At 41.8% G+C, this 27,866-nt stretch overlaps 1 protein-coding gene across 14 annotated transcripts in view; it reads left to right on the top strand.

Moving 5' to 3' along the window:
• synrg (synergin, gamma) overlaps nt 1–27,447 on the top strand; it is a 41,197-nt gene extending 13,750 nt beyond the window's left edge. For 5 of the 14 annotated variants that reach the window (XM_020620680.1, XM_020620683.1, XM_020620677.1 and 2 more), the window contains 16 exons: nt 832–912; nt 1,059–1,255; nt 2,014–2,259; nt 2,362–2,501; nt 4,111–4,238; nt 4,792–4,854; nt 6,751–7,704; nt 14,498–15,049; nt 17,139–17,302; nt 17,449–17,502; nt 18,042–18,138; nt 18,443–18,591; nt 19,300–19,410; nt 19,523–19,561; nt 23,840–23,872; nt 26,323–27,447. In XM_020620680.1, the coding sequence (XP_020476336.1) occupies nt 832–912; nt 1,059–1,255; nt 2,014–2,259; nt 2,362–2,501; nt 4,111–4,238; nt 4,792–4,854; nt 6,751–7,704; nt 14,498–15,049; nt 17,139–17,302; nt 17,449–17,502; nt 18,042–18,138; nt 18,443–18,591; nt 19,300–19,410; nt 19,523–19,561; nt 23,840–23,872; nt 26,323–26,454 (3,140 nt within the window). In that variant the 3' untranslated portion in view covers nt 26,455–27,447. Of the gene's footprint in view, nt 1–831; nt 913–1,058; nt 1,256–2,013; nt 2,260–2,361; nt 2,502–4,110; nt 4,239–4,791; nt 4,855–6,750; nt 7,705–8,933; nt 10,888–14,497; nt 15,050–17,138; nt 17,303–17,448; nt 17,503–18,041; nt 18,139–18,442; nt 18,592–19,299; nt 19,411–19,522; nt 19,562–23,839; nt 23,873–26,322 lie in introns of those variants that run through there. The other 9 variants (XM_020620679.1, XM_020620687.1, XM_020620685.1 and 6 more) reach the window with 7 other exon arrangements.
• Nucleotides 27,448–27,866: the final 419 nt, after the last annotated feature.

The following is a 27,866-nucleotide window of genomic DNA, read 5'->3' as shown; positions in this document are numbered from 1 at the left end:
TGCTTTAAATCTTTGTTTCTTCAGGCCAAATCTCATTAGAGGGGCCTTCTCATGTAGGTGCTCTCTGCAGACATTGTGGAAATGGACCGTGTCTGTCAAGGTCCTGAGATATTACCTTCTGACTCAATAAGCTGCCGTCTGTTCCCTCTCCATGTAACACCCTCTGAGTACGACCGCTGGTGCATGCTGACTGCTTTGGTTTAACAGGGATGCGCATGGATTGGCAGGTGCCACTGGGGCCCAAACATAATCCAGAGCTGATTGTGCATGCTGCTCTGCTACCCTTTGTGCTGTTATTTGTGAGTGTCTATGTCCCCTTTGTCATCGAGAGAAATATATAGGCTTACCACGGAGACCAGGGAGATGTATAATAAGATTCATTTAACTTCCCAAGACAGATGGGAGCGTTATGTGCAGTGTGGCTTCCTCAGTAAACGGGTGCCTTGAAAAACAATGTTAGGGACTCAAATTGAGCCATAGCTTTTTTTTTTTCCCAAAGGGGTTGTTAGTTGATTGACAGGAAGAAAAGGTTATTTAGGTCACTGTCATTAAGATTTGTAATTTTTTCTTACAAGACAGTCTCCTCTTGCCCTTCTCATTGAAGAAGCTGGAAAATTTATAGATTGTCTGACGTGGCATGACACTTGTGTTTCAGAGTAGGGAAGCATTACATCTGTACCAGGCCATCCAGACATCAGGTGTATGATTTTTTTTTTTTTGAGTTTAATGCTAGCAGGACTCATTTTCCAAGAGCCTTGGCAAATTGTATGCCTGGATAAAGAATTTGCTATAACAACTAACTGTGTGTGTGTGTGTGTCTGCTTGTGATAGCAGGTGTTGGTGTGTACCCACAACAAGAGCACATCCAGCCCATGCTGCCAGCTTGGGTTTACAATGACAGCCTTGTCCCAGGTAAACATTTACACACAAAAACCTCCCGTGTAACATTGCAAATATTCACTATTATGTGCAAAGAAATACCACTAAACTGTATTGATTTTCAGGTTACTTGTTTCTAACATATAAAAGTCATTTCTTTTCTGTTTTTGTCTCTTCAGAAATGTTCAAGAAGGTTCTTGAATTCACCATGACTCCGGCAGGGATAGACACCGCCAAGCTCTACCCAATATTAATGTCATCAGGTCTTCCTAGGGAAGCCCTGGGGCAAATCTGGGCATCAGCCAATCGCACAACACCTGGCATGCTGACCAAGGAAGAGCTCTACACTGTACTTGCACTAATTGGTGTGGCACAGGTAAACATTGAGCTTAAGACAAATTATCCACTCAGGACGATTTCACTAATCATTCTCTGTGGCTTTGACGGAGCTGCGCCATTAACTCTGCACTGAAGTTAGACAGGCTCAGCTAGAAACGGAGACAGAAGAAGCTCTGTGAAGCAGCCTGGGGCTTCTGAAGCATTGTGTGTAAGATATGGCTGAGTCCTCATCAGCCGAGTTTGGCAGGAGGCCTCTTATTATCCTCAGCCCGAGCCTGTCACCACCACCCCTGGGAGGATGCAAATCTGCAGGCAGCTCACAAAACACTGCACGCCACTGCTTCCATGCGGGAAATATTAAGACACCTTTGGTGATATAAATCTTCAAGAGCTTAAAAACACATGCACTTTAAGATGCATTTTTTGATGAGGGGAAAAAAAAGTTTGAGTCCGACAATGACATCTCTTCAAAAGCAACTTGGCTGTGTTGAAATGAAAATGTTTTTTTTGTTTTTGTTTTTAATAGTTCCGTGTATATTAGTAACGACTGAGCTGTGATGTCTCACTTGATCTTTGTCATTCTCAAATGATCTCTCATGGTTTAACTGATGATTTAATTTCAGAAGAGAAATTAAACAGTGTATTTTATGTGCTACATTCTTATATATGAAATGGTGAAATATTAAAAAGACCTCTTGATGAATAAGTTTGGTGTTATTGTAATATTTTTGTTGCCAACAAATCCCAAAAAGGGTAAAGTATCACCAACTCTTTCCTGTAAAACATTGTCCTCAGTTTCAGAGTGGCCTCCCAGCCTTGAATGTGGAAATCCTCAGTCAGTTCCCTTCTCCACCAGTGCCCAACCTACCTGCTCTGGCTATGGCCATGGCCCCTGTCATGCACCAGCAGCCCATGATGACCCAGCCCCCAGTCTCTATGGCAGTGCCCACACCGGCACCACCGGTCATGGCAATGCCGCCTACAGCACTGGCTCAGCCACCCACAAACACTAATTTCATTGCCAGCTTCCCTCCTGCACAGGTAACACAGCCATGTTTCCAGTTTAGACGTTTACGCTTGTTTCATGCACAGATGACTGTAGTTAATCATAACTCGAATCTTACTAACACGTTGTTGACATAGGGGACCAAAGCCGATGACGATGACTTCCAGGACTTCCAGGAGGCTCCAAAGGCAGGAGCAGGAGACCAGGCCTTCACTGAGTTCCAGGGGGAGTCAAGTGGAATTTTCCCCACCACCATTGCACCTCAGCACCAAAACAGGTATAGGGTATGGGTGTGATGGAGACCCAGAACAAGACTAAATGATGGAATAATTTTTTTTATTATTATTATTGCAGCATGCTGTTTTAGTTTTAGCCCATATAATGAACAGTGTCCTAAAAACTTGAATGTTTTTTCCACCAAATGCTGATTTTACATTACAAGAAATAGACATTTTCAATGTTCCTCATTATCTCTGTCTCCCTGTGCACAGCAGCTACTTCAGCTTTTCAGAAGAAATTATGTGAATGTTTGCAGTGATGAGTAGCGTACATTCAGCCATGGATGCTTATTTATAACTGAGTTATTCTGCATAATATTTGTATCTTCCATTGTCTATCTTGGAAACCTTACAGTCTGGCACACTGTCTTAATATCTCGCAATAACCTCCTCAGAATAACAATGAGTTTGGGTCTCTAAATTAATTTTAGTGGACACTAGATAAGCTCTTCTTTATATTACTTTCCAAGCCCACATGGAGAAAACGTCCTTTCACAGAGCGGAAGCTGAAAGGCAATTATCTGCTGGAAGACAAAGAGGAAGCAGAACCAAAGTGGCACAGGTGTTTTAGAATCCCCTCCTATATCTCTCCTGAAAACACACACTTCTCACTGTTTCAGCAATGTAATAAGAATTCCCCACAGTCTGAGATCATTGTCTCATTAAATGAGAAGCTAAAAAGCTCATGTTGGGTTGCCAGGCTGTAGTAGCAGGAATAACTTACTGTCTGATGTCTTACACAGAAAGAGCTTTGAAGTAACGAACCTCTACTGGAAAATGAGCTTTGGTGCTTTATTCGGCTATGTGTTCAGATGAGCTACTCTTGTTAAAGATGTGAGATAAGAACACAACGCTGGTGCTCCTACTATCGTATTTTCTTTGCTTGTGGTACATTTTGAAACAGCATTTGCTTTAAGGTTTATAGTTTGACATTTTGGGAATATACTGTGTGCTTTCTTTCTGTGGAGCTGCATGAGATGATCGATGCCACCCTCTTTTCTGTGCAGTAAATATGAAACTGCTGGCTCTGAGCTGTTCAGGGAGATGTATTGTTATTCTTATCTAACTCCCTACTAGAAAATGAAGTAGTGTTGTTCCTCTAATGTTGAATGAGACCTTTAAAGTCAGCTTGTTTTGAGGCAAGGCACTAGCAGACAAGTTAAAAACTCTCAAAAAGGACTTTTAAATCTGAAAAATCTAAAAATTAATTGCAACCAGTTCAACAGAGCTGGTTTAAAGAAATGCTCATTTTTAATGGCTGTTTGCTGCAGTTGTTTATTTACTTCTCTTGTATGACCCACTTGTGCAGCGGTGCTTGTAAATGAAACTTATTTACCTAAAATGTGTCCTTTTTGATTAAGTATAATGTCTTATTTACCACCTTTATATTGTACAAAGACATGGGTAAAAGTGTCCCTGCATCAGCTGCATATCCAGCTTCATCATAATGGTTATCATTACAGAGTATTAAAACAATTGTCATACAAAACCTCTGTCACTCTCCGAGCTTTCAGAGCCCAGGACAAATGTTCAATCAGCCCAGGCAGGGTATGGTCACTGAACTCCACACTTTTTGGTGTCACTCTGACTATTGCTATTGTCTCCCAGCAGCACTTCTGCCATGCTGACTCCAGTGTCTGGTACCACCTCCGCCTCTGTCACATCCTCTGATAAGTACGCTGCCTTCAAGCAGCTGTCTGTGGATCAGCCTGCAGAGCCTGCTCCCCCTGCCTCAGGTATCTTTTATACCTCATACAGTGTGGACGGTATGTCTGGCAAACCTTGGGCTGAAAAAATAAATTAGGTTAGGGAAAATAGGGTACTCAGTGAGTTAAACCAACACAGCGACACAGAGAATGACATAGCTCCTGGAGGACTGAAGAATTGATTGAAAGCCGAGTGATACCATCACCTCAGTTCTTCACATACAGTATTTCATCATGAAACAGCCGAGACGTAGTGCAGCCACTGTTTCTGAGGTTCTGAAATATTATCTTATTCTGTCCATCTAGGGTAATACAGCAATTTTTACTTCTAAAATAATATTGATCCCTGAGGGTTACCTACTGCCTGAGCACAAGACTTCTCAAATTGTAACACAGAGGGAGCGATTTCCAGAGCAGCTCAAATGTGGCCCCTGTTTTTTTTTGTTTGTTTGTTTGTTTGTTTTTTTTTTATGGAAATGTTTGTGACTAGATACAAACTCCTTGTTTTGTCTTTAACCCTTGCCTACATATTCAGTTTGTTATATTTTCTGTTCATACTCTACCCAATCTTCTTCTGATCTAGATGTTGGAGACAAGTACAGTGTTTTCAGACAGCTTGAGCAACCTGCTGACAAGAAACCTGTCGGTAAGAAACTCAGCCAGTCATTCTTTCACAATCAAGTCAACACTCATGCACCTAATGTACATATTAGCAAATTCACCTTTTGTTCTGAGTATAATTTTGAGTATTCCCCAGTGCAACCCCTTGGGCACCAAACACAGAAGACAGTGGGCTCTGAGATGGTCCCTGCAAGCAGAGGGCTAAAGGACAGGAGAGACCTTCATAAACAATATTACATGCTCCTTAGAAAACAAATCTTGGTTGTGTTTTGGTTGGAATTTGCAGTGAAGCATTGGTGTTAGAGTCCCTCTAATTAAACACTGTATTATAACTACAGCTGCCAGGTCACGGTAATGCCATATTACCATTGTTCCATATTTACACTGTGTCTTGTTTTGCAAGTATGCAGTGTTGATCCCAGTGTGTTTCCGTCCCTGTTTCATTAGAACAGTTTCCGATGGGGACAGCTCTTACAACTCCAGTAAGTCATGCCTTGCAGTGACCTTTCCTTGGCATTGTCAGGCTCCATCTCCTTAATGAGCCCATTAGTTATCTCCTTTCCTCTGTACAACAGCAGTGTGAACAGATTCTCTATTTCAGTCCATGCATATATTATATCACAGTGGATTAACAACCACTGAAACTCAAGAACATATTCTTGCTTTTTTCTCTGGGGTTTATATCAGCGTCATGTTGCACAATTTTGAGATAAAAAGACGGTACTTAAAATATTGCTACAGAAATTGTTAAAGGGTACATGGAGTTTCATTCCAAAAAAGACCAATCTCAATTAGTAACTTTAGTTACTGCTGAATCATATTCAAAGGAACAACAAAAACATTATGCTAAGCTACTTAAAGATAAAACTACTTTAAGATTGTTGCAGCTGATCTATAGAATCAGATCTTTGTGTTTCTTTGTGAACTGCAGCCTGGTCCTCTTTGAGCCTTACCAGGGGTTTCCTTCTTGCACTGAATCGTCTGAGGTTATGGTCATGCACTCTGATCTTGATCATTGACAGAAACATCCTGGACAACAGTTCCGACTTTCTGTGTAGCCTTGCAGTTTGAACTGTACCTGTTATAAGGGATAAAGCTCACACACACAGTTCTTTTGGTATTGATGTAACCCTGCTCAAATTAAAGCTCAGGGCATTGCCTATACTGATGCACAGAACCTGTAGAACCAAACCAAATGTACAGCTGTCCAAATGTTTATGGTGTGGACTGTAAAACACACTGTAGGATAAGTTGGGTTTTTTCTTTAAGTAAATCAGTATTTAGAGTCGGTATTAATCCCAGATCCAAACCATTTTAACATTTATATTGCACCTGTCCCTGAAGAAAAACATCTTACATTTACAATAACATTTGTTTCTGTGATACATACAGAAACAAGGTGTAACTACTGCAGTCGAAGTTTTCACTGTGCCTTTCTTATTCTGCTGTAATTTAAGATACACTTGACACTAGTTGTAAAACAACAAAATCAAAAATGCTTAAACAGGACAGGAAGCAAGCTGACCTACATGACTTCACTTTGAAAGTTACAGGAGTTTCAGACATAAGACAAATGAACTCGTTAAGATGGGCCTTTTTTGCTGAATGGCTTCATCACATTCTGTCACTTCATTGCATGGTACCAGGAGTGTGTGTGTCTTGTAGATGACCCAACTTTTTGTGCAGTGATTTTGCCATTCAGTGGACACCATGCAGCCCCCAGATGAGCAGAAGACTGGACATTTACCATGAACAATCACAATGCAAGAGAGGCAAACTAATTCACCTGCTTCTTCTCTTGTAGGATTGTGAAATTAGACATCTGAGGTTTTGTTTTTTTTTTTTGCCTGACTTCATATTCTGTCTGTCTGCTGTGTTAAATGCCTTTTAATGGTCTTAAATTGTTCCCTTTGGTTTGCAGGGGAAGGATTTGCAGATTTCAAGTCTGTCAGCGGTGATGATGGCTTCACAGACTTTAAAACCGCGGACAGCATCTCTCCACTAGACCCATCAGAACCGCCCAAGATCTTCCAGCCTGCCTTCCCTTCTGCTTTCCCAAACTCTCAGTCTCTACAACAACTGCCACAGCAGCCAGCAGTGTCTCTTTCTCAGCCCAAAAACCCTCTCAACATGGCCGACCTGGACCTTTTCTCTTCTAGAGATCCCCCCGTTCCTGTTCCCACTGAGACAAAACCCAGCACTTTCCCCTCAGTGTCTTTGCCTCCCTCTCTAGTGCTCATACCAGGTGGAGCCAAACCTCCAGGGGCAGGGTCAGATGACTTTGGTGACTTTGCCCTTTTTGGCTCCTCCTCTGATGCCACTCAAGCTTCAACAGCGGGTGGGGCCACAGCAGCGCCTCAGGACGACTTTGCAGACTTCATGGCATTTGGCAGTTCTGGTGGAGAGCCTAAAAGTGAGAGTAATGTGGGGGTCCAAGGAGAGACCTCCATGCAGCAGCGGCCTCAGCAGACCTCAGACAAGTATGATGTGTTCAAACAGTTGTCTCTGGAGGGAGGTCTTGCCTATGATGACACCAAGGAGAGTGGTGGCGGGTCCTTCTCTTCTCTCAAGAGTGATACAGACGACTTTGCCGACTTTCAGTCCTCGAAGTTCTGCACAGCACTCGGGGCTTCAGAAAAGACTCTGGTGGACAAGGTGGCCGCCTTCAAACAGGCAAAGGAAGACTCAGCTTCTGTCAAGTCCCTCGACCTCCCATCCATCGGTGGGAGCAGCATGGGAAAGGACGACTCAGAGGATGCACTTTCAGTGCAACTAGACATGAAGCTGTCGGACATGGGTGGAGACCTGAAACACGTGATGTCGGACAGCTCTCTGGATTTGCCGGGTCTCTCTTCCCACCAGCCCCCTGCTACAGGTGAGGAGCTAGTGCGTTTGCTTTGGTGAGGCCTCATCCGGTCACACAGAGAATTTATTATAAGGGCCAACAGTGGCCTCTCCTCCTCAGTGGCCACTTGGGTCCAGCAAACAAGGGATCAAAGGGCAAGTAAGGAATTGAATATGCTCAAATACAGAAGACAGGCGTGATTAGATGCATCATATCTTTCATTTTACATTTCATCATTCATCTCAACGTATTTATTTCTGTTTTGATTTAAATAACTTGTTTCTTATTTATTTCTGTGTTCCCCTCTCTCCGTCCCTGCATATGTTGTTACTGTAATGATGGCTCCTGGCCCATATCTCTCTTTATTTCCTAATGATGGGTGCCTGATTTAGGTGTGTTGACAGTCATAGTTCATAGATGTGGTCCCCGGTTGCTCTCAGTGAGACTCAGATAAGCTCCCTGTTGTGTCCGTGCCGCAGTGGCAGACATCATGCTTCCCTTCAGTGTGTCTTTTGTCTCCATAGGGCAGACTCAGTTTGTTTATGTACGAGTGCGCGTGTTGTTGATATGCCGTGCCAGGCAACCAGAAAGGCTCAGTTGAATGCAGACGAGTACAGGAGGGGGCGTTATGGTGATGATCCTCTTATTTATTCTAATCACAGGTTTCGCACAATAGGCTGCAGTTTACCAAAGGCATTGTCTGTAAACCATCACTCACCCTTTTATCTGCTAACATTTGGTTTGTGCTGAATGCATAGCAGGTAATATAATTTTGATTAGCTGGAAATGAAATGTTGTCATAAATAGGAAATTTTGCATGCAACAGCAGGAAAGAAACTATTTTCAAATAGAGCAACAATGTTTTTTCATGTCACAAAAGCAGCTGAGATGTTAAGCACATTATGGCTGGATGCAGTGCAGTTTCAGACCAGAGTGCTTGAATGAGCATGTGCTTTTGTCTCTTGTCTGTCAGCTATTGTATTACCCTGCAGTATGTCAGTCTTGTCATGCGGTGGATCAAATGGCCCTCTAATTATGAGATGCTTTTCTAACAGTGCGTTGGCTTTTTCCTCCCCTACCTCACGTCCATGAAAGTGGAATTAAAGTTTACATAAAACTTGCAGTTAAAAAGAAGTCAAACCAGTTTTCGTAATAATCAGGTAATATCCATGTCAGCGGTCCCTCTTCTCCTCTCTCCAGTGCTCATCACTTATTCATCCAACATCTCTCCTTTCATGTCATGTCTCATGTTTCCACAGAAATCATTCGAGACCAACTCTTAATGTGACCCAGGACTGCATTTAATCACGGTCAGGATAAAGCTTTGCAACTCCCAACTTTTATGCTTTTCATTTCTTTACTTTATTTGAAGACAATTTTCTGTGGTTTGAGAAAGTTGTACAAGTTGACTTCACCTGACAACTCGCACACTCAACTATTTCAACATATCAGTTAATTATCAGTTAAACAATATTTATACCAAACATATAATTTTTCCAAGGAATTGTTAATGTTTTTCCCTTGATCACACATGTAAACATCCCCACTGCCTTACTTCAGTTTCTGTACAGTGGTCAGATTTTGGTTTAACCCAAACAGGCCACTCTATGCTGAGATTAGGATGATGTGTTTGAAGAAACATTTTTTGCAACTGCAGCAAAACAGTTAGGCTACTGCGCATCGGGTGGAGGCGATGCCCAGTATAGCATCGATACATTCCTGTTATGCTCCTAACAGCTGCTCCACATTTCCTTTTCACTATTATCTATCTGCTGTTCTTGTTCTTGGAGAGCTCTGGGACTAAGTGTAGCAAGCCGAGCAGTTCGAACACCTCACCACGCTTTACACTGTGTTTCTGGACATGTATGTAATCTTAAAGAGACAGTATTTCTTTTGGAAGGTTCCTTTTGAGTCTGGAGCACAAAAGGAATCAGATTTTATTTTAAAATTTCTTTGCCGTTATCTGTGATATCGCAGCATGAATTTATCATGTGTGGCGCTATGGTCTGGCTCTCTGAGGACATTAGGAAGTCAGCATTACCCTTCCTGCCTTGCTTTTTGCTGCAGTGTACCTGCCTTTTCAATTTGTGAAATTGACAAGACTATAATACAAGATATCATTTTGTGCTTAACGATATTGCAAGTTGTTTTTATCAGAGGAAAGACTGTATACCTACAGATTTAATCATGTATTTTTATTACTGGAATATGAGCTCTTATTTTGAGACTAGAAAGATTCCTTTATCTTGTTGCGATTTGTCAACTAACCTATGTAAATTAAATGTAGCCTACAGTGTTTAGCCAGATTAAAATGTTCATTACAGTGTTTTAGGTTGTCTTGAGAAAACAATGATGTACTATTATTTGGGGGATCATAAGCATCCGTGCACATCAGCCTGCTTTAGATAAGCGATCACTCTAGCAAAAGGGGAAAAAGGATACTGTCTCTTTAAATCTGTTTGTCCCTCTGTGGGTGGATGTAACTAAGTCCTCTCTGGGATGTCAGGTGTAAGGATGGCCCTCTTTGTTTTCTGTAACCCTTTGAGTGCTTGAACAATGATCACTTAGATGTTTACATCTAGATTAATGCATCCCCTTAATTTTCTCTTTTCTATTAGAATAAACACCAGGACTTAATCTTATTTTTTTACCAAGCTAAGTAACATTTTCATAATTTCTTTAAAATTCCATAATTGATTAAATCCATAAGATAATGATGCCCAAATCCCCCCCGACTCATTGTGCAGTTTATATGCAACCTTCTTACAACCAGTAATTTTTGGGATGCTCTACCAGTTTTCCCCCTTCGGGTCCTCAAAGGGTTAATGCTTCCTGCATTGAACTTATGCTTTGAATTCTCTTTTCAAACTGGCTTGAACTTCTCAAATGCTCTGTGTTTAAATAATCTCCAAAAACACCTGTTGCTTTACATCTTACTAGTGGTAAAACAGTTTGTCCTCTCCCCAGAGGTACTGATTTTAGTCTGTGGATGTGCCTTGTCATTCTGGTTTCTGCTTTTGTTTCCTCAGATGATCTTGCTTTGACCTTCTCAGTGTTTGTTTTCTTCCTTTTTCTCCTGACTCTGCATGCCCTTGTATTCTAAATGACTGAAATCAAATTTTACCAGTGTTAGTTGACGAACCTCTTGTAATGATAGACCTCTTTCACAGTACTTTGTGACCTTCCTCTCTCTCTTTCTCTCTAATCATGTTGTCATAATAAATATTACTGTTGGTATTGCTGAAACGCGTACCGTCTTGTTTTCTCTTTTCCCTTTTTGAGAGGCAGAACAGTGATTTAATGACACCAGGCTTGCAGCACGAAATCCTTGTCAATTTCACAAATTGCCTTTTGTATCTGAGGGATTTGTCATGCAAAATAGGAAGGGCTCAACACGGTCGAGTTGTGTGTTTGTGAGAATGTGACAAACTGAGACCTGCATAACAAAGTGTTGACAAATGTGTGCATGCTGAATAGCTCTGTCAGTTAGTATTAGTCATTAAAGAAACTGATCCCAAACTGTAAACACAACACAGTGAAAGAAACAGAGCAGATGTAGTGACAGGAAGGTGTTTTATTAATGTAGTGTGAACGTCTGTAAGGAGACAAAATCCTTCAGGTTGCTTTTAGTATAAAGAGCTGAGTATTGTTAGGAAAGCTGTTTGTCACCAAAGAGAGCAGCCAGTGTTATCACATTGCCCAACTAGAGGAGCTGTCCACTGCGAAAAATAGCTGCGTTAGTTCCGTGTGTTTTAGTAAAATTGTGGCAGCAGTTTTCTTCTCATGAATGTGATTTGGCTTAGAAGCAATTTCTTTACTCTTCTTGAAATAATTGAACGGAATTCTTAAAATGGTAGGATGTACAATTCCAACATAGTAGTAGGCATTACTCGTACAACAACACAAACTATCCATTAGTACTATAATTGCGATGTGTTGAATAATAATATCTGTCATTACCAGTTTATTGCAGCATTTGTATTCACACTTTTAAAGAGCACAAGACGGGGAGTTGGGGTCCTTTTTGTCATTTTTGCCACTTTTTGTTATGTAGTATACAGAAATTGCTACATACTACACGGGATACAAGTAAAGTTGTGATCAGTTCACCCCAGTATCCAAAGAAAACCCGTCACTTACCTGTCAGGGTATTTGAGCACGGAGATAGTTTGGGTTTTATCTGCATGTTTTCAGAGATTTGTGAGATTTCATCCTCCATCCTAGTACAATGATGTGACGAGTATATCATTTGTGGTGCTCGCAAGGTTGGAAAATGACATTTCAGCAATAGAATAGAAATGTCTCTTTCCAAAAATAATGTTCAGGATAGGCCAGGTAATCTACAGAGGAGAGTTTTCATAGGGTCTGCAGTATTTCTTTGGTTGAAATTAGGGCTGCAGTTCACTATTATTATTATATCATTATTATTATTATCATTTATGTGACAATTATTTTCTGGAATAATCATTCAGTGAAGGAAACAAAACAGTGAAAAATGCCATCATAGTATTCTGTGTGCCATTATTAAATGTCTTGTTTTGCCTGACCTTGACTCTAAAACCTCAAAATAAAAATACTCAATTTATAAGAAGTAGAAAAGCAGGCAACTGTCACATCTGAGAAGCTGCAGCTGTCACGTTTGATTCAGACTATGAATCAATGTGACTGATCTTTCATTTGACTAATTGATTAACTGAATAATCTTTACGGTTATACAGTGATGGGGTGGTGAATAATCTTTACGGTTATACAGTGATCGGGTGGAGATTATCCGTGGTAATTAGGAAATAGTTTTTAGAAAGAGATGGCTGTATTCAGTGTTGTTTTCAATTCTGTGAGCAGCATAAACAAAGTATTTCGCCCCGTTGTGCCAAGGTGGAGCCAAATATTTAAAAACCTGGGCAGTTAAAATATAAACTATCCGCATGCTATATACACTGACTGGCAACTTTATTAGGTCACCTGTACAATTGTAAGCACTTCAATGCAACACTTCTACCTTAACATCTGTGTTTATGAAGCTCAGAATGTTTCAGTTTTTTGGTGAAATTGTCATAAATGTCTAAATTCAATTATATGAGGTCATAGTTATAGATGGTGTTGTACCGGACTACATTATATTCAGAGGTGTTCCCAATATTCTGACCCTCTCATTAAGGGTGCATCGATCGATCAGCGAAGATCAGAAATGGCTGGTTTTCAGCGTGATCGACCATGACCAGTGACCACCCAATCACTCTGAGATTTCCAATTCTCTGGCAGTCAGATATAGAGGCACGACAGTCCACGTTGTGCATGCAACAGACCAAAAGCATAGCGTGTGCAGCACATAGCATCTAGTGTGCACTTTGAGGGAGACTCCCACTGTGTCTGTACCAGGTGCTTGTTCTCTCACCCATTGGGAACACTTGGTGTATAAAAACACACGGGGGGGTCTACTGAAATGGGGAACGGAAAACTACGTCCAAATATTCGACAACTAGTACACAATGAGGGAATCACTGGCCACACATGAAACGCATGTACAGTGTATCCAACCCATGGTAAAACACCAAATACAAACTACACACTTCAAAAAGAAGTATATGCTCAATAGAAACATTCTTCTGTTTCCATTACCTGTTTCACCTGTTTATATTTGGAGAAGGGCAAATATTGTACTTCATTTTTAGTTGATTTGTAAAAAAAAAAAAAAAAAAAAAAGAGAGAGAAAGACAGATATCCATCCGTTATCTGTATTGCTTATCCTGAAGAGAGTCATGGAGGGCTGGAGCCAATCCCAGCTGACATTGGGTGAGAGGCGGGGTCCACCCTGGACAAGTCTCCGGTCTATCACTGACGCTTAGAGACAAACAACCACACACACCCACACTCACTCCTATGGGTAATTTATAGTCGCCAGTCAGCCTAAGCTACATGTCTTTGGACTGTGGGAGGAAGCAGGAGTGAAAGATGGAAATGTAAAACTTTAATACGTGGTTTTCTTTTTATTACAATTTAATTTTTCATTAAAGAAAAGTTACTAAAATGTCTGTGTATGCTGTCAATTACAGTTCTTAGAAAATCGGAATCGGCAGGCCAGGGTTAAAAAAATATCCGAAATCAAAATTGGCAAATAAAATAGCTGTTGGTGTATCTCTGCTTCTCATGTATGTAGCTGGGGAGGGCAAAAATATAGACACGCCTGTGAATATAATATAGTCCAGTACAACACGACCTATAACTATGAGCACAGTAATAAACTTATAATTGAATTTATACATTTATGACAACTTCACCAAAAACTGAAACCGTTTGAGTTTCATAAAGACAGATGTGGCTCAGGGGTAAAGCAGCCGTCTCTCGGTTGGAGGTTCGATTCACGGGGCCTGCAGTCCACATGTCGAAGTGTCCGTGGGCATGACACTGAACCCCAATTAGCCTTTAATGGCCAGAGCAGCGTCCTGCAGGGACGGCACCATATTCAGTGTGTGTGTGTGTGTGTGTGTGTGTGTGTGTGTGTGTGTGTGTGTGTGTGTGTGCGTGCGCGTTGGTGCTGCAGATGGCTGCCTTGTTTCTGTACTGGAGACACATTCCTTGGCCAATAAAAGTTAATATTATTATTATGTTAAGGCAGAAATGTTGCATTGAAGTGTATACAATTGTACAGGTACTTAATAAAGTGGACAGGCAGTGTATCATCAATGGGAAGTGATAATGTTTTCTACTATAGAAAGTAACACAGCGATAATGCAACAGAAATCTCACTTCTTCATCCAGGATCATTACTCTACCTCATGTTCTATTCCTAGGAACCATTGGTATGTCTGTGTTTTCATTACAGAAGGAGACGACATGAAATCTGACCCCTTTGGGACATCGGCCCTCAGTACCTTGGCCGCCTATGACTGGTCAGACCAGGAGGAATGTCTGCCCCGTGAGGTCACAAGACCGCAGTTCTTGGACGAAGCTTCCATTCCATCTTTAGTACCAGTACAGAGGAAGGAGCTGACCTTTGGCAGCACTGAGAACATCACAAGCAACTCTGCGGCAAAGATCACCACCTTCTTCCGAACAGAGGATGGTTCATCGACAGATGACAAGTTTGAAGCCTTCGCTGACTTCGGCTCTGGCGACCAGGGTGGTGTCGATGACGAAGATGACTTTGGGGACTTCGCAAGTACTGTTTCTGAGAAGTCCGACTCACCCGCCACCACTGCTGATGTGGGCTCTGAGGGAAACCAAAGTGAGGTCTCTGACGAGCCCGGAGCCATCCAGCTGGACAAGCCTAAGTTTGGCAAGTCCGACTTCCTCAAAGCCAGCGCTCAGGCCAAAGTCAAGTCTAGTGAGGAGATGATCAAGAACGAACTAGCAACTTTTGACTTGTCTGTTCAAGGTGAGTCACATTCATCACTAAGGTTGCAGCAGTATCCCGGTTTCATGGTATACCTTGGTATGAAAATGGATGGTTATCTTACCATGCACATTTGCTTATTACGGTATTGGAAAAAAAACACAATGCATGCACACCTGTCTTCCCTGACTGCCTGTCAGACTCCACAACAGGTGCCACACGCACACATGTAGTGGACAAATGGCAGAGAGGAGGAGGCTGATCACTTGTCACCAAACTCTATCCACCAAAAAAGAAATTAAAATCAGCAGTGTGGGATTACTTTGGATATACCTAGAAAAAGCGAACACCGACCCTCTGTGCAGATCAAAGTATGGGGCTCGTTTATAACTTTAATCGCAAAGAATAAAACGTGAGTGTATAAACATCAGTCGTACAATACACTGTCAATGTAACTTCCCGTAGTGTCTGTTCATTCACTGATCTCTGATTACAAATGGGCTCTCACTGATCCCAGTCTGACCCCAGAAACACAAACTGTCCCAGGTCACCTAAGTGTGTGTGTGTGTGTGTGTGTGTGTGTGTGTGTGTGTGTGTGTGAAGGTACAGACAGGATCAATCTGACTGTGCATGTCTCCTACAGTAAATTAGAAACTACTTTGATAATCGTTTAGAGAAGAGAGTTTTCAATCTTTAGAGGGTCATTGTGGCCGATGATGATAATAATAGTAATTGTGTAACCCCGTGATATTTTCTGAGATGGTTGCCATAGGGTAAAAATCTCATATCGTTGCAACCTTAGTCATCACAATGATCCTACTCTATGTGTAAGTAGCGATTATATTCTTAACTGACTTTTTGAGTGATGTTTTTCAGGCATAGATGCAAAGTAGCTTGTCCATTGTGAGGATCATAGGCTTTCCTCAGTATGACATCTTTGTAAATAGGATGTTTTTAGGTTTTGGACTGAACTTGGACATTTGAAGATGTCATGGGAACTACTGATGGGCATTTTCTTACTATTTTCTAACATCAATGCCCAATCATGAAAACTGTAAGAGTCATTAATAATAAAAAGAATAATTAATTATAGTCCTAAATCCATTGTTACTGAAATGTTAGAATGTATTTTTAAAAATGCCAATTACAATTTCCCAGAAGCCAAGGTCATGGGAAAAAGTCTGCATTTTTGTTAGATTAGTTTTTAGATAATTAATCAATTATCCAAAAGATTGTCTGTAGATGGAATAACCACTTAATTAGAAAAATGGCTTCATCACTAAAATGCAATGTTAGGATTTAAACTCCAAACGTTTGGGTCTAAAGTGGCACATCAGGCCTCTCCTCAGGTGTGCACCCCCTCCCCAGCCCCACAGCTGGCCCCATCAGATCTGTAATAAAGCTGTCAGACATTAGATGGCAGTGTTGAGATGACGTCCCTGCTTTGATGGCAGTGACCAGTAAGGTAGATTCAGCAGAGGCCAACAAATCCAATTTAGCTGTATATGCTGTTCAACCGCTCTTTGCTGGTGTTAAGTTCCATGAATCATTGATTAGCGTTTCCTGTGCTGTGACACGAGCTTATTTGCCCCATAGATCTGCCTACCCTGTGCTGGATTTAATGTGTGTGAAGAAGAGGCCTTCACTTAGTCCTCTTGGTCCAGTGGAACAGTAATCTGATCAGGGTGGGGCTTTGGGGTTATATGGGGTGGGTGGCACATGTCTCTGTGGGTGGTGGAGGAGTCCGGGATGGGGGGCAGCAGTCTGGACAACACACACGCACACTCCAACTGCCACCCCCACTGGAATAGCCTGGGTTTAGTGTGTGTGTCTGTGCCTGTTTGTTTGTTGTGGTACCCTGCCAGGATTTGTCCATGTGTGAGTCCCTATGAATAATTCATACCTGCATATTTGTACCTCTGTTGTTGTATGTAATTATTGTTTGTCACAAATTAAGTATTTACTCACACCGTCCTTATCCAGGAGGAATTAGCCTCAACTGAATGGAAATGGAATGAATGCACACAAACAAGTGCATTTCTCAAAATGAGTCATTGCCATAGGTTTGTTTAACTTATAATGTGTGTGTGTGTGTGTGTGTTCTCCCCCTTATTGTCCTGTATTACATCAGGCTCCCACAAGCGCAGTCACAGTTTGGGTGAGAAGGAGATTGGGCGTTCGCCCCCATCTCCTGCACCAGAACAGCCTTTCAGAGATCGATCGAACACTCTGAGCGAGAAGCCCAGCCTGCCTGTCATCAGGGACAAGTACAAGGACCTTACAGGGGAGGTGGAGGTGAGGACACAGCACTAACAGCACCTCATCGTGCTTTGACTAACCACCAGACTTTAGTGCAACATTTGGGACAGAGCACAGGAATTGTCCTCTGTTCTGCTCTGTTTCTCCTTGTGTTCATTTGTGATAATTTTGTGTTGCTGCAGGAGAGCGAGCGCTACGCATACGAGTGGCAGAGATGTCTAGAAAGTGCTCTGGAGGTTTGTATTTGTTTGTGTCCTGTGTCTGACCTTGTCCCACAGCAAGACATTATTGTGAGAGCGACTGTATGAATTTAGTATAATAATTAAGATAACCAAAAGACACTGAAATGATTTCCAGCCTGTTGTTACGCCTGAGGACATTTTTCTTATCACATACATTTTGAGTGAAATTATTTTGTTTACGCTTGCAGCCTTAACTTTTGGTTTAGAACTTTAAAAAAGTTTTTTTTTTTTTATGTGTCCCTACTCCACCTGATTTTGTCAGATGAAAAGGCATAAATTAATAAATACTCCAGCAGTGAGGGAGATGGTGCGTGCACTGTTTTTCTTATTTTTATTGCTGAAAAAAAAAAAAAAATACTATCATCATGATGGTGTCACTCCCAGAAGTGGGCTAAGTTTACAAACCTGGGTTAAGATGGGTTAAGATAGGTTAAATACACTCTTTGACAGACCGACATATTTGCCAACTGATAGTGATGATTATGACGGCAGCATGTGTGTCATAATCCTGGCCTTTGTCTTCCCACATTAAGGTCATCACCAAAGCTAACAACACCCTGAACAGCATCAGCAGCTCCTCTGTCTGCACTGAGGTCATCCAGTCTGCTCAGGGCATGGAGTACCTGCTGGGTGAGGAATCACAACCTATACACACACACTCGTGCACACACACTGTTATCAAGAAGTCAGGACTAGCTGTACAGTGTAAAAAGGAGGCAGCATGTGGCCGTACACCCACTTACATAGGACATGTGATGACATATCTGTGCGTGGTCTGACAAGGTTGTGCTCCCTTATTGTGTTTCTCTGCTTTTAATGAGCTGTGAGCAGCAAACATGTCCCAGCAAGGAGGGGATGAACACAGCCTGCCTCTTGGAAACGGCACAGAAAGAGCAACTCGTGTTTCTCTGACTTGTGCTTTTGCTCTCATCAGGTGTGGTGGAAGTGTATCGTGTCACCAGGCGTGTGGAGTTGGGCATCAAGGCAACAGCAGTGTGCTCTGAGAAGCTGCAGCAGCTGCTGAAGGACATCAACCGCATGTGGAACAACCTCATAGGCTTCATGTCGCTGGCCAAGCTCACTGTAAGATGCTCAAAAACCCATAAACAGAGCACTGTGCAGGTTTAAAACTGGAATACACAGATTTATGTGCACATCTGCTTTTACTGCCACCTAATATCAGCCAGACTCATTGGCATTCCAGACACACAAATACACCTGATAACAGATCACTGGGGGTCAATTCACAATAAAAAGGCTGCCAATAACATAATGAAATATTAGCGAGTCTAGTAATGTCAGTGCATTAGGTTAAAGTCAATGATCCATCGATTTGGATGCAATGTAGCTGGAGCCCCCTGGTAGACTGGTTGTTTGGATCAACATGGTTGACAGTGACTGTATAGATTCATTAATCCAGCCGTCTGCTAGTGTGTGTGTGTCCGTGCTCATCCACAGACCAACACAGAAGGAATAGGCTCTTTAATCTGGACAAGATAAAACTGACAGTATTCCAAGGAAGAAGTCTGAAACAAATGTTTAATTGAAGCACGGAGGTAGCATTTCTTTCTTAAAAGCAAGCTGTAACTGTTGGTATCATTTGTTTCATATTCCACATTGCTGAAGTCAAGCAAAGTCTTTATAAAATGCTGATGATGCTTGGAGATGTTTACTGTAATCAGACTGCTGAAATGACTACATTTTGCTCAGCAGCAGAGCAGAAAGTAAAATATGTTGGTTTCTGTTTCTCATCTGTTTTTTTTTTTTGCTTGTTTGTGCATGTGTGTGTAGCCTGATGAAAGCTCCCTGGATTTCTCAACCTGCATTCTGAGGCACGGCATCAAGAATGCCAAGGAGCTGGCTTGTGGGGTGTGTCTGCTCAACGTTGACGCTCGCAGCAAGGTTTGTGCATGCACACAGAGAATTGGTAGTTGATTTGTTTTTTAATAACTGTTGTTGTGCTCATCCACAGCAGATAACACTGACATTTGTTTGACTTTGAAACATTTTGCAGAACAAAGAAGAGCGCACTATTGGACGTCTGTTTAAACGAGTATGAGACTGTTGACTAAATCTAACTCCACTCTTTTCCACTCGGGGCCTATCCTTTCTTTATTGGTGAGCCTGGCAGGAGGCCAAAGTGACAGGATTCACTTCTCTCCACTTATCTTCTCCTACAGCTGTCTGCAGATAGAAAGCATCAGCTGAAATCACAACTTAAACAGGTGGATCAATTGGCTCTTCTCTAATTTTGAAAAGCCTGTCAAGCTTCCTGTTTTCACCTGACTCATGTAGTTTACAGTGACAGTGGTAATGACTGAGCACTAAGCATTTGAAGTCATTTTTTGAAACACTAGTCTCTTAATTTCAAACAGGCATAGGCGGTTTTCTTATTTCTGGGAGGCAAGCATCAGTTTGTCCGTTGAAATTTCAGCCATCATTGTCACATGTTATCAGCTGTACTGTCCAGCTGACTCATTTGATCACTACATAGGTGACACTGTGCTAAAAAGACTGAGGCTAAAGCTGCATGTCCCAGACAAGAAGCCATCATTCTCACCAGCTGATGAGCCTCATCCAACACTTGTACAGAACAAAATAGAATCGTCTTGGTGTTGTAAATATGAAAACATAACATGTTTGGCTGTTTGGTTTTAGCTTTTCAAGCAGTATTTTGTGTATTAGCATTACAAGAGAAAAGACTTTTGGGATGACAGAGTGTTTGGCAAAGGCTATGCCAAGTATCACTGGCTCAAGTGTCAAGCTTCCCAATTCCAGTACAGAGCAGGACATTCCTGCAAACATTAAACACAGACTGGGTGTATGGCATCCACAGGACGAGCACAGTGGATGTGCTAGTCATGAGCAGGGCTATTTTTACACAACATGTGACTCCATGAAATAAATGTAGTTAATTACTGATGTGCTCCTTGGCTTTAAAAGTAACACTGGGTTACTAACAGTACTGTGCGCTAAGCTAGTTAGCCAGATAGTGCTAACAAATACAGCTGATGTTGATAAGAACTTGCTTTTGTATGTTTGATTTTGTAAATGCACCACTGGCATTGTACTCGCTACAGCCCAGTGCGCCGCTTTAACATGCGGAGGAATCCCAAGCTTGACAGGTTTACGCTGCATAAGAACGATTGCTAAGATCTGATTTAACAAACATTGTTTGGAGGAGGGGTTTAGTGAAGGCTGACTAGAAAAAGTGTCTAATGAAGATAAGTGAGAGAGTGGAGAGTTATCACTTTGGCGACACCGGGTGGGCTCCTGCTCCTGCACTGTGGGACTTGTTTCTCATGGTCACTTTGTCTGGGTGGGGTTTCATTTTCTGTTCTGGCACCTCCATCACTTTCAGCTAACAGCCTTCAATGTTTATGATGACTGTTCAGTTATTAACTTTGACTGTGGCACTGTGCAGAACTGCTCTGTCTTCTTCTCACCCATGGTGGCGGTGATTTTCACCAATGTGGGCCATTAATGACATATTCTCCGACCCTGTGGTTTAGAGGGGAGAACGATGGCACTGATTGTTTCTCATGTTCCCTCTGCTGCTCAGCCAGATGGATGATACAGGCAAGATTTGGCTGACTGAGAGGCTTCTCAGCTGCAAACACATGTGGCTTAGTCATAAGCAAGGGAGTACAGCTGCTAATATACCTGCACACACACTCTCACTCTTCTCTCACTCGTGTGTGCATAAAGGCAGGCTGAAATTAATGCAGCTTTATTTGTCTCTGTGCCACTAGCATGAGATTAATAACCCACCTTTTAATTACATTTCTGGCAGAGCCACACTGGCAAGAATGCATAAGAGCCAAGTGGAGAATAGCACTTGGAGTATAATGAAGTGAAAGAACGGCTTCGGCTACAGCAGACACCACTGATTGTTGCTTTGTCCTTTAGTGAAGAGGCACTGATTTTTTCTCCAACCAAAGGTACAGAAGGGTGAGGATGTGGATGTGCTTTCTAGCAGCATCAAAGAAATGTGACAAATGTGCTTAAGAACAGCTCAGTAGCTCCTGTTCAGTTCACACTCTGAATTTTAACCTTTCAACTGATTCTTTATTTATCTGTTTACTTATTTTACAAATAGAACTTAAATTTGTAGTGCTGCATTTAGTCACAGCTGGAAGTATCCACAAGTGTCCTCCGCCTCACTCTGCTGCAGTTGGACCAATGATTATGAGATGCAGCATCTGTGTCATCACTTGTTCTTCTCCAGGGCAGGAGGCAGGGATGGGCAACCGCCAGCAGCTTTGTCTTGTCTCACTTTGTCAGTTTCATCATAAGTGATACTTTACAGCTAATGATGCCACAGCCCCTCTGCTAAATGATAAATGCTAATTTGAGCAATTAAAGGGAGAAGCACTGGAAAGGATTTCAAGTTGAATAATTTATCATTCGTGGCTATTTTTATTAATGCACGTTACTGAAGTGCCTTGAGGATCTGGATTGATTTTTTTCAAGTCTATGAAGCTTTGACAGTAGGGCTGACAGAGGTTTACATTGAAACTTTGACTGCTTGTTGTGTAAATATGCTCATCTCCCCATGATTTTACTTTTAAAATCTGTTGTTAGGTTGCCCATCTCTGTCACAGCATGTTTTGTGGCTCAGGTCCGCAAGGTTCCTACACAGGTAAAGAAAGTCAGGCAAGTTACTGTAGGCTGTAAAAGTCTGGGAAGTGACAAAATGCATGCATGGTTAAAAATGGCAAGGTTCAAGAACAAAGAATGCAACACATATTGTAGATTCTCTGGCTATTTATCCATGTAAACAACTGTCTTAACTATAGACAAATCTAGTGGCTGTGTGTTGTGTGAAAACAAACGTTTTGGTTCATCACAGTCATCAGTCATCCCCTCTTCAAGACGAAGCTACTCTGTGGTGTTGTGGATGTTATTCGTTGTCAAAGAACCTGTCTTAAATTGGTTATGACATAGAATTTGGGAAAAATAATAACACGAATGTATTGCTTCTGTCCTGTCTCTCAGCCAGGATCTGAAAGTGCTGGGTCCAATCCCAAAAGTATTCAGTTTATTTATTGTGAAAGACTGTGAAAACCAGCAGACATTCACATTTGGAGTGAAAACTGAACCTGTAGTTAGTATGTTTGTCTGGCTGTGTGTTGTGTGAAAACAAACGTTTTGGTTCATCACAGTCATCAGTCATCCCCTCTTCAAGACGAAGCTACTCTGTGGTGTTGTGGATGTTATTCGTTGTCAAAGAACCTGTCTTAAATTGGTTATGACATAGAATTTGGGAAAAATAATAACACGAATGTATTGCTTCTGTCCTGTCTCTCAGCCAGGATCTGAAAGTGCTGGGTCCAATCCCAAAAGTATTCAGTTTATTTATTGTGAAAGACTGTGAAAACCAGCAGACATTCACATTTGGAGCGAAAACTGAACCTGTAGTTAGTACGTTTGTCAGTTTTGATTAAAAATAACAAAAGATTTAAAAAAAACAGTTGGAAATTAATTCCTCTTCAGTCAACAGATCGATCAATCCACTAATCTTCTCAGCTCTAAATCAGAAACGCATGATACTGTAAAAGTGCTATTTTGGCCAGCAAACGTACAATGGTACCAAGTTAGCAGGAGATCTGCTGGGTAGCATGGTGGCTCACCATCAGCCCTGATGGGCAGAGCACTCCATGTTCAGCGGCCCCCACACTGTCCTTTGTTCATAAACAGTAGAATGTGATAGAAACAGGAGCATTAATCAGTAGTGGAGGGTTAGGAAAGTAAAATGGATTTCATAGAGCAGAGCTGACAACACCACAGCCCAGAAAAGCAATCTAGACCTTTTTTCACTATCAATCAACTGATCATTTTATCTCTAATTATAGCTTTTATTTTAATGGCATTTGATGACTTTATTTTCATCTTTGGTATCTGGCTCTACAAGATCTGCAGATTTCTAGGCAAGTGCTTAAAAACTGGAAACCTGTACATAAATCACAGTGCAGTATGCAGGTTTACACGAGGTGCGTACTGTAGTAGTTATTCTACTTATGCCTACAACCCAGATTATCTGTAAACGGTAGTAACCTAACTGTCACTGCTACTGAACGCTGACTGAAATCTTCAGTCGGGATTTTAGATCAATCAAGACCGACTCTCCAGAATTCTCGGATAAAGCAGGTGCAGGAGCCCTGGGGGCGGTAGCTTGTTTTCATGCACAGACACACTAGGAAAAGGGAGCTCTGTCCTGGTGAAACGGCTGGTCTGGATGTTTTCTTGCTGCTCAGTCTGTGCACAGTTCTCTTTGCTCTGCATACTGCAGCAATGTACCTCAACATGCTGACTCCTCTTGTGCTTACAGGCATCAATTAAACACAGTGACAGGAAGTTAAGGGTAATTATGCCTTATTTATTTTAAATTCTGATCAAGTTTTTAAAATTTATAGAAACAGTGTAGATTCAGAGTAAGTTGTCATATGATCTGATGAGGTGGGGGCTCAGTCAGAATTCCCAACCTTTACATGCAGGTATATAAAGTGAAAGGAAGAGGTGTTAGTGTCTTTGTGTGACCGCCCTTTCATTTTGCGTCGTCTCCCTCCAACATTTCCAGCTTTGGCAGCCCTAAGTGCACGCTTGTGGAAGCAAGTAGGCCAAGGCACAAAAGAGCTCCGAAAGGAAATCGCTCTGATTGTGAAATCTGAGTGTGTGAGAAAAAAGTGGGGAGTGGAAGTGTGTCATTTGGTGTGTCTGTGTGTGTGTGTGTGTGTGTGTGTGAAAGAGAGAGAGAGAGAGAGAAAGCCCTTCATCCAGCAGAGCATCTGTGCTGCTGGCTGAACCTGGGCAGGTGGAGATGTATTTGACTTAATGGTGTATTTTGGTGTGTTTTTTTTCTTTCTTTCGATGCAGTTGTTGCTTACCGCATGCATTTCCCCTCTCCTTCTGTGTGGGAGGCTATGATTCACTGCGCATGACTCATTCCTCTCTACACCTTCAGCTCCAGCATTTCACCAGGGATGAACACTCTTCAACTGCACGTCACACACATTAGCATCTCCTGATTGCACACACACTGCTACAGCTGTGCCCGGTGAAATGCATATTATAGCGCCCAGTCAGTCACATTTCATTTTCTGGACAGCTGCAGTGTATTCAGATAGAACTAGAATCAAAGTTTAAACATCCAAATGTGAGCTTTACACACCCAAAAGCAAATCGTGAAGCAACAGGTTTAGCTGAAAACATGTTTTGCCACTGTGGAGATGGTTGCCCTCTTGTCTCTAGCAAAATAAAAATTCATCCACATGTGCTAGTGTAAATCATGGACAGTGATGGAAAGTCCTGCATCCTTATTGTGAAACAATGACACAGCAGAATGTGGTTTTAGGTCAGATAACAGCCAGTTTTAAGATAAAAGTTGATTTTTCAGACTTGTAACCCCATGTCTTTAGATAAAACATTTGATCAAGGAAATTAATCAGGCTAATGGGTCGACTTTGAGGCAAAATTTGCAAGTGGTGGGCAATGACAATGTTGCTAACTGACAATTTAACAGATGGAGTCCAAGTAGATGAAGTGAACTGCCCCTGTCATTGCAGCTGTCATCGTGCTATCCTGATAAAGCTAGATTAGGTTATTAATTTGTCTCTAAAAACAGACAAGAACCTAATGTTCAGCATGCAAGTTCTTCAGCATCTTGTGTTTTTTATTTATTTTTTTTTTTTACTTGTGCTTCAGAAGGCATATACTGTACTGTCCAATCAAAAAAGAGGGCCAGATGCCTTGCACTGTGAACATTTGCAACCTCTGGCCTCAAGCAGTCAAAACAAACGGGTACTGTGCTCTGGGGGAATCCAGCGTTGATGAGCTGATCACTAACCGCCCCTGAAACATCACTGGCCGGCTGTTTATATGTTAGTTGTCTTCTGACCAGCAAGTTGGTGGTTCGACTCCCGGGCTCCCCACATACCTAAGTGAGCAAGACACTGAACCCCAAATTGCTCCCGGTGGCTTGACTAGCGCCATTGTGCGGCAGCCTTGCCGTCATCGGTGTGTGAATGGGTGAATGGTGTATCATCTCCCTGTAAAACGCTTTGGCCAGTGCATAAAAGCGCTATATAAATACAGTCCATTTACCATGTACCTAATAAAGTGGCCAGTGAGTGTAAGTTTTAAAAGGGTGATCACGTATAGTTGTGTGCTAGTAATTCATAGAATTTAGTAGGAGTGAAATGACTCTACTGAGAAGTCATGTTTTGGCATGGTCAAAGGATCCAAATATTACAATACCCATGAGCCTCAAGCACAATTGCAACTGAAAAGAAGACGTGTGAGTCACAGCTGTAGTGAAAATGCTTTGATGTTACAGTTGAGAACCAATCAAAGTGCCATAGATGCTGAATTCACCTACAGTTGACTGAAGGTTTAAATGTGAACCGGTTTAAGCTGCAGATTGTATCATCAGTACTATGGTCTCCACCTACAACCACCGATAGTGCATGAGACAGAATTTAAACTCTGGACGCTTTTTGCTAAAATGCATTTTGGGAGTTGACATCTACCTCAAGGTTTGTAGGTACACAAGCTTGATAAAATGCTGAAGGTACCTTCAACCAGATGATTTATGACCAGCTCTCAATCATTTGGAGTGATGATTGAACTATGGGGAGTTTTGTGCCAAACCAAGCCTTAGACGTGCTACAGTTGTAAGGCTTGTAGCATCTTCTATGACAAAAATGAATGGGACTTCTACTTCTGGAACCAGGGGCGCCCAAAATAGCTCCAGCCAGGTCACAGCTCTGTCATCTCTGTGATTCAGGTCTCTCAATGTTTCACCCTCTCTAACAGGCGTTCAACTCGGAGACTGACAACTTCAAGCTGCTCTATGGGGGTCACCAGTACCACGCCAGCTGTGCCAATTTCTGGATCAACTGTGTGGAACCAAAACCTCCAGGCCTCATCCTGCCTGACCTGCTCTGAGCCTTGAAAGCAATTGCCATGATGATTATGCGCGGGCTGATCAACACCAGACCGGTGGTGTAGCCGGCCACCTTGCACCGCATGGGCTCTCACCTTGGACTGAGAATGAAAGGAGGATGTTTAAAGTCACTGGATCTTCTGTATTTATTTGCTTTTTATTCAGACATCTGTGTTTTGGTGAACCCATCCATGCTGTTACGGTTACCATTTTGTTATTCTGTTCAAATGACCTAAAATACGTAGGTTAGCTATAGAGTTCTTATTTAAGTCTATTACTAATGATGCTTTTAATAAATTATTTTCAGATTTTCACTGCCGCAAAAGTCCACATCACAAAATAATTACTGGTCAGTGACCTATTAACATCCTTTGTGTGCAATCTCACTACACACACTGGGAGAGGAACTAAACATCTTGGGGATTTAATGGTTCTTGTTGCTTTGCTTCTGTTGGAGAGGAATTTTATTTACGACTCCCTTTGTTCCCACTCAACCAGAGCTGTTGAATCATAAGCCTGTTATTGTACTTGAATTACATTTGCTGGGCCTGTTTATTGAAGCTTGTGGCTGTTATGGTTTTAATATCTTTTAGAAAGTCTTTACATTGAACCCATCACTGCTGTGCTGGAAGGCAGATGTCTACCTTTTCATGAGATGTGTTGAATTACCTACTTTGAATGTCTTTTGCACTGTTGGAAAGAGACTTCAACACCTCTTATGGTATTTAAATAGTATTTTATATGTACTATGAGGGAAACAAGTCATGATTTGGGGGCTTGAAGGGAGCCATTGTAACAGTTGTTTCTGTTTTGGTGTTATGTGCAACTACCTGTGTAAGTACAGAAGATGATGCGATTTTGAATTAAAATTGCAGCACTTTTTGTAAATTAGCTTCATGCTGTAGCATTGTACTTATGACTGTATTGTGAATGTGATATAAATAAATGAGTAGGCATACATTGTCAGTCAAATCATATAGGTTCACATTTTTCAAGTTTTAAACATTGGCAAGAGATATGTAGATAAGCTACAGCTGAGGTCAAACGTTTACATACACTTCTCCTCAAGGCATAAAAAAAAAAAACGGGAGAGATGTCCTATCTTTTGACAAGTCAGTTATGTAGTTTGTCAGACTGATTGTGCAGGGGAAACTTGTAACCCTAAAGAACACCGTGACTGTGGAGCAAGGGGGTGGCAGCATTGTGCTGTGGGGTTGTCCTCCAAGAGGGACTGGTGCACTTCATAAAACTGATGGCATCATGAAGAAGGACATTTTAAAACTTCTGAAGACATCGGCCAGGAAGCTAAAGCTCAGATGCAAATGTATCTTTTAGCAGGATAGGATAATCACCTTTATTGGCCAACTATGTTACACAGAAGGAATTTGTTTCCGGTACAGAACCGATGTCAGCC

This window comes from Monopterus albus, unplaced genomic scaffold (genome assembly GCF_001952655.1).
Source record: "Monopterus albus unplaced genomic scaffold, M_albus_1.0 scaffold246.1, whole genome shotgun sequence".
Taxonomy (NCBI): domain Eukaryota; kingdom Metazoa; phylum Chordata; class Actinopteri; order Synbranchiformes; family Synbranchidae; genus Monopterus; species Monopterus albus.
Note: the sequence above shows the minus strand (reverse complement) of the source record. Positions and strands in the feature narration are given on the sequence as shown.